Source organism: Anarhichas minor, unplaced genomic scaffold (assembly GCF_050575085.1).
Source record: "Anarhichas minor isolate MPS153535 unplaced genomic scaffold, ASM5057508v1 ptg000079l, whole genome shotgun sequence".
In the NCBI taxonomy this organism is placed as follows: Eukaryota; Metazoa; Chordata; class Actinopteri; order Perciformes; family Anarhichadidae; genus Anarhichas; species Anarhichas minor.
This window is the reverse complement of record NW_027466525.1, coordinates 1,750,872-1,765,624: the sequence shown is the minus strand read 5'-3', so window position 1 is coordinate 1,765,624 and position 14,753 is coordinate 1,750,872. Positions and strand designations below refer to the sequence as shown.

The 14,753-nt window shown below is 43.4% G+C and overlaps 2 protein-coding genes across 2 annotated transcripts; one reads left to right on the top strand and one right to left on the bottom strand.

Moving 5' to 3' along the window:
* Nucleotides 1-335: 335 nt before the first annotated feature.
* On the bottom strand, nt 336-6,274 carry ensab (endosulfine alpha b). Its single transcript, XM_076081231.1, has 3 exons — nt 6,067-6,274; nt 3,574-3,696; nt 336-1,667 (listed from the first exon to the last, which is right to left on the bottom strand). The coding sequence occupies exons 1-3, from the start codon at nt 6,121-6,123 to the stop codon at nt 1,503-1,505; spliced, it is 345 nt and encodes a 114-aa protein (XP_075937346.1). The 5' UTR covers nt 6,124-6,274; the 3' UTR covers nt 336-1,502.
* hormad1 (HORMA domain containing 1) lies at nt 5,696-12,117 on the top strand. The gene is made up of 16 exons (XM_076081229.1): nt 5,696-5,850; nt 7,091-7,152; nt 7,351-7,495; nt 7,584-7,647; nt 7,772-7,808; nt 7,926-7,946; nt 8,068-8,094; nt 8,211-8,278; nt 9,035-9,186; nt 9,622-9,779; nt 9,868-9,936; nt 10,473-10,533; nt 10,807-10,859; nt 11,190-11,270; nt 11,403-11,456; nt 11,746-12,117. Exons 2-16 carry the CDS (start codon nt 7,120-7,122, stop codon nt 11,839-11,841), a joined length of 1,119 nt encoding a protein of 372 aa, XP_075937344.1. The 5' UTR covers nt 5,696-5,850; nt 7,091-7,119; the 3' UTR covers nt 11,842-12,117.
* The last annotated feature ends 2,636 nt before the right edge of the window (nt 12,118-14,753 follow it).

Here is a 14,753-nt window from a genome sequence, read left to right as displayed (position 1 = left end):
AAAAAGATGAGAAAACAACATCCTTTTTTTAAAGCTTCATCAAGCAGCTTGATTAAGAATAATTATTTTGGTCGGTCCCACACTTCTCACAGCACATGTGAAGGCTGTGACTGTCTTTTTGTCTTTCCACTGGGACTTCTTGTGATCGGATACAACGGTCTAGTCAAAACACATGCGTGTCACACTGGGATGCTAACCTTCAGCGGTGTTCAGATCTGTGTTTTCAAAGACGGCAAGCGAGTAAGATGTCTGAAGCTTATCACGAATTACGTGCTCGTTTTTATTTACAGAAGCATATATATATATATATATATATATATATATATATATATATATATATATATATATATATATATATATATATATATATATATATATATACAGACACACACACACACACTCTATGCCGGGTGCTTCGATACCCCCACAAATCTTTTAGGCTCATAGTAAACACACGTCTTGATGCAACTCAACAGCAACCAAACTATTGGCAAGGTGTCCAGCCATTCAAAATAATACAGGGACATACTCAGCTGGCTCCTGCCCTGGGCCGCTAACAGGAGCGTGTGCACGTGGATGAGCGTGTGCACGTGGATTGTCGGGACAGCAAAAAGAAAAGGAAGGAAGTGACTGAGGATGTTTTAGGGCTCCGTGTGTTTGTTTTGATTCTTCCTATCACTAAGCAGATACACTCCCGTTAAAACGAACAAAAAAACATGTTCAATTTAATTTTCTGTTACAATCATGCAGCATATTTAGAGAGAACAGGAGCTACGGGAGTCAAGGCTTTAAAGCAACATGAGCGGAGAGAAAGAATAAAGAGCTGGTGCTTCAAAATCCAGGGTGGGGGGGGGAGATTGAGATGAAGGGACGCTTCCGTTTATTTTGCCCATTTCCCCAATATGGTGTCGGTGAACGCTAAAGAGCTCTTAAGCTGGGCAGCTGTCCCTCACAAGTTTGGTATGCAAGCAGTTATTCACACACATCTCTCCAACAACTCCGGCTAAAGCCAGATGGGGAACATAAAGATCAACGCTCATGGTTCCTAACTCCCTCACACATATTATTTTGGTGTCATTTAGGATGCAAAATTAAAAAAGAAAAGAAAAGAACAAAAGCATACTATACAGACTACAAAGTGCATTAACTCACCCCATCCAACCCCTGCCTGATGACACACCTACTGTGATGCATCTTGGAACACCGAAAAACCAAGACATAAGGGAGGCGGTGGTGCAGAGTGTGCGCAGAGGGGGCAGAGCTGTGCGTGGTGGGGGGGCAGAGAAGGCCGCGACCTCACGGGGTCGCCTAAAACCTCCAGCCGTCCCACCCCGCCCCACCCACATACAAGCAAATGGAGTTTCAACTCATACAACTCTGCCCGACATGTTAAAGCCAGTGGTGCCTGGGGATGAAAAGGGGAAGGGAGGGGAGGGGAGGGGGGAGGGAGATTTGACAGGAGCCCCAGGGGGGGTGTGATGGTGCTTCTAGGATGATGGGGGCTAGCCGGCTAGCTTGCTCGTCACCAGAGAGGACTTCCGCTGGGGCAGGTCCTGCGGCGTGGGAATGTGGTCGCCGGTCACCAGGTTCTTGTCGGGCCCCGCCACGGGAAGCTTCTTCATCTTGGCCTTGGCCATGTTGTAGTCGCCTGAGTCAAAGTACTTTTGCTGTGAGAGAGAAGAGATGAGAGGTAACAACGCGGCTTCAGAGACTTGCAGAGAGAACAAGCTGTGGTTTTCAACAAGACGACGTTGAAAGATTGACCCCGTCCATACTGGCCCGATGGAGGACTCTTTTTAATTAGGATTATATCGATGCTAGTACTCTTATCGCTACGGTTACTGTCAAGTTATGTCTCAAAGCTCAAGTCTTTTGAAGTATGAAATTCCCTGTAATGCTTTTCTAACTTTTGTCCCTATATCTTGAATTGGAGTCACATGTGGAAGTGATATTTTCACAGCCAGCTCAATCTGGAGTTATCTTATGATTAAGTACTGCAATTTACCTTGTGGCCTTCCCCTCAGCCTGCCTCAGCTACTCCTACTCCTAGTCAGTGATTTCCCAGAATGACTTTCAACAATCTCCAGAGGGGGAGCTTCTCTGTAACGTACACAGAGCGTGTAGGTGGAGAGAGCAACACTTCTTCCACACGAGGAACAGTGAGAGAGGAGAGGCAACGATGCCTTTGTGGTTACAAATATTAAATAACTTATCATGTTTTAATGTTTAATCTTCATGATTATTTATTGAGGAGGAAGCGATAAAGCTAATTCCATCATCAGCTCCGGAGAAAACGACGTGTTTAATTATTTTTTTACCCGGGTTAGTAAGTTGCTAGCCTGACGTGGCATTTTACTGGCCCTGCAGTGAGCAGTGCTTAGTGTTGAGAGACAGAGTTCATCTCTTTAATGAAGGGTTGGGCTACTGTTTTTTTTATTGTTATAAAGAACAAAATGATCTTAACAATTACTTCGCCATGGATCCTCCCACTACTGTAGGCGAGCTGCAGTGCTAATTGTCTGTGTCCTTTTCTCAGACCTTAAAAATGTATGTTTATTACATACATTCATGTAAAAACATTTGAATTCAGCATTTAAGCCGTCTTAAGCTTTAGGAGCAGTGGGGGGGGGGTAACTTGGATCCTACCACCAACCTTGAGGTTCCCACTGAGCCACAGTCCTTATGATGATGTTACTGTAACGCATGAAGTCGGTGGTTTGCAGGTAATGCATATTTTTGAGGCGTGGCGGTGCGGCTTGGCTCTCATAACAGGTCGGGTGGGTGCAGGCTTTAAAAAACCCGGACCAGTGTGATGTCAGATTTCCACTGTTTTATTGTGTGACCACTCGGTGTGTTGGCCCTTTTTGTCTTAGTAAGGTTAATGACTGTCAGTGAGGGTCAGTGAGGGTCCTCTCAGGTTGAGTAATACTGTGTGTGTGTCTTAATCAGGGACATGATGTTGTCAGCTTAGATAAGGGGCTGAATGGGGATGCAATCAGTGGACCAATCAGTGATTAAGCATTCAATGGTTGACCAATGAGTGGTCCCTGTTGTCCAGATGTCCTTGTGATGAACTCCTCCTACCCCACCATGTGCTCAGGGCCTTTATGAGTCGTACACAACCATCACTCTGGGTTCTTCCTCCTTCAGACCGCATTGCATTCTGTATGACAACTGAACCTTCTCAGCACAGAGAATAAATACTTTAAAGACAAGCTTCTTTTCTCAACGTGTCTTAATTTCAGTATCATAGGACTCACTCTGTCCTATTAAATCGTTGTTTCCACCACACCAGCGTCAGGTTTGAGTGTTCATTAAGGTATAAAATGATTAGGTTCAAATTAATTTGATATGCTGCCTATCACTTTTTATGTTTATTTATAATTAATTTAGGCTACTCAGCTCACGGGGGACATTTAGTTCATCTAGATTCTAGAGGAACAGAATTATTTCTTTCCCCTGATCGACCCATCGACTGGTTGAAGAGTAGGGGGAGTTTCAGTCGACCAGGATTGTCTTTGGTGGACTTCAGCCCGTCTCTGACCATGTAGTAACTGAACCACGGTGGCCTACCCCTTTCTGTAGTCTCTTCATCAGGAAGTCGGAGCCACCAGGCTTCTGGCCCAGGCCGGGGTACTTGGCCTTCAGCTTGGCCTCCTCTGCCTTCACAGGGTTTGCATTCTTCTCCTGGGAGTCCTGTGGAGACAAGAACAAACGGACGTCGACACAGGGCTCCTTCAAATAGTCAGCGGATACATCTTCGGTGAAAAATGTAAGCACACCTGGAAAAGCCGTTATTGTGACAGACACACATTCATGGTCGCCCTACACTACTAACACCTACATTCCTGCAGTACAGCAATAAACAGGGCCTCTTGTATGAAGTGTGCTATGACAGTGACTACTGTGAACTGAAGATACAAGAAGGTAGTACGAGTCACAACATGAATGTTCTTCTATTATAGTCTCACATATTACCATCATAACTGAGAAGAAATAACTCAAGATGAGGCCAAAGCTTTGTACAAACAGCATCTTAAAATAAGGTCTAAATGATTTTTGTAAGCTTAGATTGATAACAACAAATGTCCTCCTTGGTCGTCTTTATGCACAAGAGCATCATGTATGCATCTGTTGAAGCTAAAACTGTTTGCTGAAAATAAAGTATTCCACATTAGATAACTAACACACAACTTGTGCTCACAATCCCAGAAAAGTCCCTTGAAGCATGATCAGAATCCGTTAACTTCTAAATCCTGTGATATTTAAAATGAATGTGGACATAACAAACCTTGTCTTCAGCTTTCTGTGTTATACTTTTTTTTTTTTTTTTTAAAGAATAGTGGGAATTGAGGTCAAGAAACAATCCGTTGACAATGCTCTCCAGCTCTTACAGCACCAGGATTGGCTTACAGAAGGCTGATACTAGTCAATCTGGTGAGATACTAGTCATTCAAGTCCCTGTCAGGCAGATATTCAGGTCAGTTATTTGGGCCACCAGGACACACCTAGTCTGTGCACATAGCAAGACTCAAGTGTTCTGACTGCAGGCTGAACTGTCTCAGGAACTAGTAGGTGTAAAGTGCACGAAGGACTACAGCGGACAAACTCCAAAGGCCGTGTATGCACTCCTTGCACACAGGCCTACACCAAGAGCTAGCAGCACACTGCTTAGACAAGACGGGGCCCTCAGCCTGCAAAGCCTGCTGGGACAGGGATACAATGTGACTCAGGACACAGAAGCCGATGAACACATTCCCTCAGGAGGGGGAATGTGCTGATTCACTTGGGTCAAAGAGGAGAAATTTATGAGCGGCTATATTCGGCGCCAATGCAGGAAAACTGCAGAAACAAATTCTTTGTGCAAAGTTTTCAAACAGCTATGAGCAGGACTGTAATATGTCCCCTTAGGTGGTGTCAAAGTTTGACATCACATTTCTTCCACACTATTTGACACACATATATATATATATTGTATCTGCTTGTTCCACTCCAACAAGTAGAGAAATAGCATTATTATTCAATAGGACTTTTAAAAACACATAGAAAAAGAATTGGGTACCTAAATGCATCATTATATACACAAATCTTCATTATACATTTGGTATATTTACAAATAATAGAGGAAAAATAAAATACAGTTAAATAAGCAGTGCTATGATTTGGGGTCCATGGGTGTTAGGAGGCCCTAATGTCTCCCTAGTTTAGTGTTATTTAAGTTTGACTATAAATACATTAGTATTGCGGTGGCCAAACAGTCACAATTCACTATAACTTAAAATAATATTTCTTGTATTGTTTCTTTATTAAATCATTAACAATTTAGACATCTGAAAATCAACTGCTGAATCAGATTCCTCCCCTAAATTATTTCTCAAGTTCATGACATGGTTATTTATGTATAATAGATATTATTATGTATATATTATCAAACGTCAACAGCAAAACAAAGCCTTTAAAGCTGAGAAAAACTAATCACACATGTGCACGATGGGACCGATTCTCAGATGTCAACACAGAGCATCACAGTGTTGAACCATCAGCACATCACTGCCGTTGTTGTGGTACCGTGTGGAAATGCGGAAGCACTGTCACACTGCAGTTGTCGTCACTGTCAGGAGAACACCATCAGGGATCTCTAGCCATGTGCACGTCGAGACGAAGATGTTTTCAAAAGCATGCGTCAAGTAAAAAACACCAAAATATGTCTTCATTTGCACACAGATGACATGTTTTGGGACCCTCCAGGACAGACCAATGAGGCCCCGAGCTGCTGTGGACTCGCCAGCCAATGACACAAAGGCAAAGGGACAAAACAAAGTGACACACTGGCACAGGGTGCTTTGTGAGGTGGGACAGCTATGATATAAAAGACATTCTCAACACACAGAGCGGCTTGTCATTAGCCCTCCATGTCTTCCAGGAGTCCTCCCTCTCTGTCTGCTGCAGCAGCGCAGAGCATACACACACTGCACTTGTGCTAGCTAGCTGATGTTAGCCACTTCTAGCTAGCATGCCCGGGTGGTTAGCCAACAACATCCACAAGACAGCAGTCAGAAAACCCACCTGTTTTTCGTCCTCGTAGTCCACCTGAGTGTCCGAGTCCAGGTTTTCTGACGACATTGTGTGAGTGTGATGGACAAGCAAACTGTCCCCGTTAGCAACTCGGAGAGATGAATATACGAGCTACTGTTCTGATGTACCTGTACTGAATCTAATCCTCCTTTTCTGGACACGACTGCTCCCCAACAAAAATGGCGTAACGAGATGTGACATCACCAACGAAGGGGGTGTTTTCCCACGTCTAACCGACATATACAGTAACCAATAGGAGAGCAGTAATGATTCACGTAGAAGCCAATAGCATGCCATGAATAGGGCCATTCTCTGAGAGTGGCAGCCCCGTCGCCCAATGATTTTACGAAGTGGAGACTGGGGGGCGGGGCTGGGAAGGGGGACGCACTGCATCAACACAATGCACCTGGATAACACAAAATATATTGTATATGATACATGCTGGTTTAAAATAATATACTCCGTGTTATATAAATTAATGAATACACCACAGTCAGTTTGAAATTTGGATCGGCAGCCATGTTATTATAAATTTATATTTTTTTGTTACGCTTTTGACAAGCTCCGTGGCTGTAACTGCCGGTTGTTGCCCGTCAATCAAATAATTTGCGGGAACCGTTGTTCTACGTGAACACCCGTGAACCGTTAGCTAGCTTACTTCCAAATCTTTAAAAAAAGTTGTACTGATTGTATTATATTGTCGTTTTGGGAAAATATTCTTTCATCTGTTGCCATGTAAGTACCTTAAAAGTTCCATCTTAGTGTGGCAGCCTAGCTAAATGGAACATGATGATTAGCTAGTTAGCTAACAGGTGAACTTGCTAGCTGTAGTTTACCTTAATGTAACGGTCATAAATTAGCTAGCTAACAGGTCAACTTCCTAGCTGTAGTTTACGTTAATGTAACGGTCATAAATTAGCTAGCTAACGGGTCAACTTGCTAGCTGTAGTTTACGTTAATGTAATGGTAATAAACTAGTTTTTCTCTCTGTTTTCTTTTATTTATTTTTTTGCAGCTTTTATATTGTGTCCTCTCACCACTGCAATGGCCTGTGTACAGCAAGTTAGAACCTCTCAGGTAAAATCACTCCAAACTGACAAGTTAATGTAAATAACTAGTTAGTAACTAACAGTTAGATACAGTGTTTTAGCATTAACGCTGGTAATTGTAACTTAATTAAGTACATTTACTAGTGTACTAGGCTCACTCGTTGGCTGAATGTTAACTGTGATTAATAAGCAGCCTTCACTATGCCATGGACTTTCACTCATGCAGGAGACTCAGCTGTTGCCCAATCAGGTGCTCTCCGAGCAGCAGTCCCTGGTTGTCATGAAGAAGCTTCTGGCCATCGCAGTGTCCGGCATCACATACCTCCGGGGCCTTTTCCCAGAGAAAGCCTATGGCAGCAAATATGTTGCAGGTTAGTAATGCGCATGAAAAGTTATTTGTCTGCCCATCGTAGTGAGCTATCTAGGTCCATTGACCGTAGAAGTTTTTTCTTCCCACAGATCAGAAAGTGATGATCATTAAAGAGGAGCGCAGCTGTCCCGGTGCCAGTCAGATGGTTCAATGGTGAATAACAACGACGTGACACTTGCTGGCCAAAGTCATTGACATGATATGAGGATCACGAGGAAAACAATATCCCCTGTATGTGTCAAAGATAATTAGATGTGTGTTAATTAAATTCTTCCAGGATGCAGGGGTGCTTTGAGGCCATCCAGAAGAAGTATGTAAGTCACGTTCAACCTTTTCCATAAATCACAACATTTGTTTAGTACGTGAGTCCTTATTTGTCCCGTGTCTCATCATGTGGTCAAAGTTATTGTTATTTATTTTATCCCCACCAGCTGCGGAGCGTCATTATGTCTGTGAGTATTTTGTTAATGACTTCTCTTGTGTGATATTTGTTTTATTGTCTTTTCTATAAAGCCTGACAGAAATCCAGAAATAGTCGTGATGTTTCTTTTTCATTTGATCCTTTCTTTTTAGATCTACACTGACCCAGAGAACCCTCAGGTAATGTACCGGCTGTCCTCTTGCCATTGTTGATGTTTAACAATGCTAAACTACTGTACAGATAACAAGCTGTTATCGGATTATTGCGTATCTCATATACAGCACCTGTCTTTCAGAAAGTGACTGAGTATTACCAGTTCAGGATCCATTACACTGCAGAAGGAGCACAGATGGACTTTGAAAGGTGAGGTTTTTTTATCTTCACGAGAAGTTTATAACACGTTAAATAAAGCTCATATTCATGCAAGAAGCTAACAAAAGGAAAAATACAGGTTGGAATCATCTCTGGCTTCGACTTAACACTCACCTACCAGGAAGTAACTTGATTTTCTTTCTAATCAGTGCATGAATTAACCCCTTTGACACCTTTGATTTCTTAAATTCACATAAGACTTGAAGTCGGAAATAAGTACTCCATACTATAGGAGAGTATAGAACAAAAAAACAAACAGATTCTGTCTGCACATCATTGAATACACACTTCTACAGATGTCAGGATAGCATATTGATGTTCTTAACTACATTTTAAAATGCATTGAAGAAGACTTGAAACTAGAGATTGAGACCATAAACTCATGTTTACAATGTTTACTGAGGTAATAAATCAAGAGAGAAGTAGAGTCATTTTCTCATAGACTTCTATACAACCAGAGGAGTCGCCCCCTGGTGGACACTAGAGAGAATGCAGGTTTTAAGAGATTTAAAAGTCAGAGTAGCTTCAGTCTCGAGTCATAAACAGGCTCCTGTTACCCGAGCACCTGTAACGTGTGACTGCACTTTCTGAACACACTCAGTGGCTGGTTCACCTCAGAACATCCCAAAAACCCAGTTACCATAACCGTTAACGTGGCAACGTGTCTGAAAGAGAAGTCATATTTCAGCAGCACTGGGCTGATGGTGAGCGTTTCTCATTTCTCATCCTGCCTCCTTTCTTCATCAGCAACAACGACAGCAAGGTGTCGGCGATGTCATCCGGCAACACGAAGAAGGCCAGCACCCTGCTGGTGAGGAAGCTCTACACTCTGATGCAGAACCTGGGTCCTCTGCCAGACAACGTCTGCCTCAACATGAAGCTGGCTTACTACGACAACGGTAACTCGCAGGGATCATCATTCATACAAGTGCAGGAGAAACTGAATTGAGCCAAAACATTTTAAAGCTTCTCACAAGTTTAATTTAACAACGACTAGATTTGTTTGTTACAAAACCTTAATTTCATGAGCTGCAGCTTTAAGCTCTGAAAGCGTTTATGCTTCCGTGTCACATTATTTAGCTGATGCTCTGATCTGAGTTGAGTGAGCAACGAAAGGTTAAGGGCCGAATTCATGAAAAGGATTGGCTGTTTTTTTAATCGGACCTTGAGACGGTGCAGACGGCGGTTGCAAGTGAGGCGCAGTTCACGGTGAAATCAGCGGCTGAAATCCATTCTTTGTGAAGTTGCCCCATCAGTGTCTTTCTGAGGGGCAGTTTGTCAGGTGCAGATGAGGAAATCTGTTTTGTTTGTCTCACTGTCCGTCCGTCTTCCAGTCACTCCTCAGGACTACCAGCCGCCCGGCTTCAAGGAGGCCGACGGCGACACCCTGGAGTTTGAGAAAGAGCCGGTGAAACTTACCATGGGCGAGGTGGTCACTCCCTTCCACACTTTGAAGCTGGACATGGCCACAGAGAGACAGAGACTGGAGCAGGTGAATGAGAGGAAGTGAAATAGAAGTTCATCTTCGATGAACACCTGTCGGCTCCTAACCAGCTGTGCATGTTGTTAAATGTCTGCAGGTGGAGGAGAGCGTTCAGGTGACGGAGAAGTGGGTTCTGAAGATGGAGGAGGAGGGCGTCATGTCGCAGGTCACACAGACAACTCGTTCACACTCAGCAGGACGAAGTGATCAATAATCACTAAAAAGGCTTTAAAAAACTAATTATGACCCAAGTAGGTTTGGGGATTGAAGATGTAATGCTTTTTAACTCTTAAATAAGATTTTTTATATTCATAGTAATTCAGTTTATGCTCAAAATTACAATTTTTTTACCGCCAGGTCAGTTTTGCTTTTTAGGAAATGTGCTCTCCATTAACATTTTTAAGATCCTAAGAAAACACTTCCCTTCTCCTTTTTATAATAAAATCATGGCGGACCCTGCCCCCGAGCCCACCATGGGGCTTCATTTTAAGACACCTTTTTTTTTTTTTGTAACATTAAATTGCAACACTAAGGAAAAAGAAAAGCAAGTTAACACTCAGAGGGGAGAAGTTGAACATCAGTGTCACATTGTGTGGTAATATAAGACGGTGTGCAAGGAATGAATGAATGAATTGGGAAATGTTGTCTCGCGTGTTGACACGTTGTGATCACGGTGTCCAGATGACATGTTTTCATCTTCAGACTCATGTGATTGAAGACGTGGAGAAGCCCGACAGCGAGGACATGGACTTGGACAACACCGGTAAACCCTCACGCATACCTTCTCCAGAGTGTGTTTGTGTTTGTTTGTGTCGTTCATTCTTATTCATGATAAGCGTCACTATAAACTGGTAGACGTAGGCGTCATGAAGGCTTCTTTTTGGGTTTGAAGACGTTTAAACATTCAGCAGTAGAGGTCTCCAGCTTGTTGGAAGGTCTCGTACAGAGATCCTCATCAGCCAGAAATAATAACTCCTATTATTGGACTTATGAAACTATATGAACATCATCTTTTTTTTGTTTTCATGAACTCAAGAGATCCAGCTGAGCTGTCATGAGAAGATCGAGAGCTGCGAGGAAGCCACAGAGGTACGTGTGCCTTTAACTGTACGTCAAATAATGACACGCTTCTGCTGCAGAAGATTTACACACAAAACAAAAAGAATTCCTATCGGGCTGATTCATCAGTGTCCCTGTCTAATGATTAAACAGAAAAGCAAAGTGAAATATTTCCACAGCTTGTTTTTGACTGTTGATGTCGAGACACATGTCTCTCAACACAACCAGTGATTAAAAAGGACATTGCCCCCAAAAAACACCAGTTTCTCTGCAGATTGAATGAAGTTCTCTGTGCAGTAAAAAGGGGCCCCTTAGAGTGCCCTTAATGGTCGGTCACGTTACGGCCATCTGTCCCCTCAGATGGACTCAGAGGTGAAGAAGTCCCCCGGCGCTGACGGCCGAAGGAGGACCAGGAGCGGACGGATCTTCAAGTCCGTTACGGTCAGTCACAGGAATGTGCCGTTCAATGAGTCGAAGATTTAAGAATTAAATTATTTATTTGTTGCTTCAATATGATAATAAATCAGATGTGTGTCTGTGTGTGTGTGTGTGTGTGTGTGTGTGTGTGTGTAGGAGACAAACCTGACCGTGAACAACAAGGAGCCGACAACGATGAAGGACAAAAGTGTGAGAAACTTGCTCCTCTCCTCTCTGTAAATATTGTATAAATGTGTAACGGAGCGAGCAGATAACAGATCACTTTTACATAAGAAGCACTTCCTGCTGCAGACAGGCTGGAGCTTAGGAAAGGAAAATGCGTAGGAGCCCCGTTAGCTTCACGGATGAGTCAGCGCCGATCGCTTTGGTTTTTCTCAGAGTGGGATGTGGTGTCAGTCAGTCGACTCACAGCGTTCTGTGCTTGTTGTTTTGTTGTTTTGTTGTTTTACCAGCTGGGCGTGTCTTCTGCTGTTTTCAGTTCTCTCAGTACGAAATCCCCAACAGCCAGGACACGCCGTCCACCTCCGCGCAGAAGAAGAGGCGCAAATTCAGCGAGCCCAAGGAGCGCTTCTGACCTCGCCCCGCTGAAGTACACGTTTACATTACATGTTTTTAAATTCATATTCTGACTGTACAACAAGTTACAGAGACGTTTTTTAAAGGGAATCCACTCCTTATTGCAACAGTTTGTTTGCTCCGCAGTTTATTTGAATGTAACGCAAATCTAAAAGGTGGATTTAAAGTTAGAATGCTGATGAACTAATGTAGTCATTAACACGGTTTGTTTTACTGTTACTCGTTTACTAACCTGGACTTCATATTTGAATAAAATACAACAACAAAACGGTGACATCTGGCTGTGACACTTCTGTATGAAGTCAAGTGAGCTCGACTTCTAATGTGTGTTCATCAAAGAACTCTCAGGAGCAACAGAAGGCCTGTCACAGCGGTCAGGGTGGTGCAGTCTCTGACACGTCAGTGATGGAGTTAGTTAGAAGGAATCACATTCTTTCTCTTCCACTCTTTATTAGCAGGACTCAGGACAGTTGAACACATCGTCTCATCACGTCATCAAATTCCTAAAAAACTAAAATAACAAGATAATTAAACGATACCAAATATGTACAAACAAATCAAACAGGAGGTTATACTCAAACAGAGCATGAATGTGTTATAGACAGAATAGGTTATAGAAAAGCATTAATATCAGTGATAGCAGACATTATAGAGACGTGATGAAGTGAATTGTGACAGAATGGCAGTTCTGATGCTCGGCGGTCGCTTCCGTCAGCAGTCGAGACGCCGTCAGACACCTGCACGTGATGGCGTCTCGGTTTGTAGAGAGGAAACACAGTCGTCTACCGTTTAAATATGTTACAGTTTCAGCTTCCTGTCAGTTAAACTAACCTCTCTGGGGACAGGAAATTCAACTTCGCCTGCCTCCAAAAAAAACACAGACTAGACCCAGGAAATGCCACGCATTTGCATGCGAGGTGCCTTAAATGAAGCTGTTAAGTGAAAGTGGATTATATCTGTACACAGTGACCTTTGGGCCCAGATAATGCCCCCCCCCCCCCCCCATCAGCAGCCTCCCGCCCGGACAAGCTGTGTGTTTTTAATCTCCTATTGTTTTTCCCAGAGAGAGGGACATTTGCTGATAGACTGCCTTAACCCACTGCGGATCAATACTGCAGGAAGCCTTTGTGATGCATATCCAAGCAGCCCCCACCTCTCTGTGTCTGCAGGGGGGGGGGGGGGGACTCCATCAAATCAGCCCTCACTTCCTCCTTACACGGGGCATTGTCTCGGCCACCACATTCATTTCATCGCCTGTGCGTTCTTTTTATGGGTATTTCTGATGACAGAATGGACTGGGATAACCACAGTGGACAGCACACACACACATACACACACACACACACACATACACACACACACACACACACCAGCACGCATTGACAGCGCTTTATGAGCTGTGAAATGAATCAGGGTTACCTAACCTCCTCACCGCCCGGCCTCCACTGGCATTTTTCAACACTTTTTCTTTTATTATTTTGACGACAGGCGGGGGGGGCAGGGGGGTTCTCAGGGTATTGATAAGTGATGAAATGCATTGAGGGTTAAGGCACCTTTTTGAAGGCCTAGTCCTGTATCGTAGATAAACCAGTATCTCGGTGCTAGACATTGCAACAGCACTTCATCACAGAAGTGAACCGATAAATGGCGCCCAAAAATGTGTGTTGGAGGCACAGAGACTTGAATATGGGCCACTTTAAAAGAGCGGAAAAAACAGCATGTTTTTCGGGTCGACCATGTTCTCACGTGGAGCACGTTCTAAATCGTAAAGGAATCTAAACTGCGGTTTTATTTCTCCTCCACACACTCCCATCCCTGGGCCTCTACATCATGTCTGTACGCACACGTCTCCCAGAAATGAATTCTGAAATTAAATTCAGGGACACACGTCCAGCGGTCAGTGTTGACAGATCAATCAGCTGGCCAAACATCAGGAGGGGGAGGGGGGGGGGGGTACAGACCAATCACATCGCTCAGGTCCGGGGCCGCCCGGACACGGTCAAGGCAAGACACCCTGACAGACAGCCGCGGTCCATCCCGGGGCGCCGTAGATTAAAGCCGGCTTCTGTGAGCCTATGGTGGCGCTGCGGTGATTGTGCCTGCAGGGCCTACGGGCCCCAAGGGTGGGGCCGGGCTCTACAGCAGGAGGAGGGGGGGGAGTAGAGTGGACCGTGACCCCTCTGACCTTGCCAGAAGGGCAGCAAATGTTTGGGAGCTGATTAGCGGCTCCCCAGCAGAGCAGCGCTCACTGTTAGCCCTTTGGAATCAGGGAGAGATCCAAGGAAATCCAGGAAATATGTCAATCAAATGAAAGAAATCCAGTTCAAACAAGCGTGAAGGAAATAAAAAAATTGAGATCATTAAACATTCTTAAACTCTTATACATTTACATAAAAATGGCAATGAACCGTATGTTACCAGAGATTAAAGTACAAGTTTTACTTCAATAATATTCCTGTTATTCTCCTTTATACTTCAGCCTTACTGTATTTCAGAGGCAGGTATTTTATTTTATTTGGCAGCTATAGTAACTTTGCTAAAATATGATGTGTTTCCATTAAACATGTCCGATAACACAATATATAAAAGCATAACACTGTGAAACCGTCCATTCTGCATAATCACGACTCTTACTTTTCATATCGACGTGCATTTGACATAAAATTGCATTAAAACATGATATAAAAGACATAAATATGATGTTAAAAAGTAAAAAGAAAGAGAAGTTACAAATACAAAAAAACAAAAATGAGATAAAAAATATGCAGCATGGTTTAAAATATAAATTGATAAAAGTCAGTGTGGATGAAGAACACTTTTAAGCCTTTATTTAAAAGAAGTGAGAGTTGTACGTAACACTTTAAGTTAACTGTTACACTGTGGTATTTTACCTGAGGCTGTCTGAACGTC

Coding starts and splice junctions, on each gene's coding strand:
- ensab (XM_076081231.1), bottom strand. CDS start 6,123: ATGTCGTCAGAAAACCTGGACTCGGACACTCAGGTGGACTACGAGGAC. Junction 3,697..6,066: donor ACTACGAGGACGAAAAACAG/GTGGGTTTTCTG, acceptor TTGTCTCCACAG/GACTCCCAGGAGAAGAATGC. Junction 1,668..3,573: donor TGAAGAGACTACAGAAAGGG/GTAGGCCACCGT, acceptor TCTCTCTCACAG/CAAAAGTACTTTGACTCAGG.
- hormad1 (XM_076081229.1), top strand. CDS start 7,120: ATGGCCTGTGTACAGCAAGTTAGAACCTCTCAG. Junction 7,809..7,925: donor AGGCCATCCAGAAGAAGTAT/GTAAGTCACGTT, acceptor TATCCCCACCAG/CTGCGGAGCGTCATTATGTC. Junction 10,860..11,189: donor GCTGCGAGGAAGCCACAGAG/GTACGTGTGCCT, acceptor CTGTCCCCTCAG/ATGGACTCAGAGGTGAAGAA.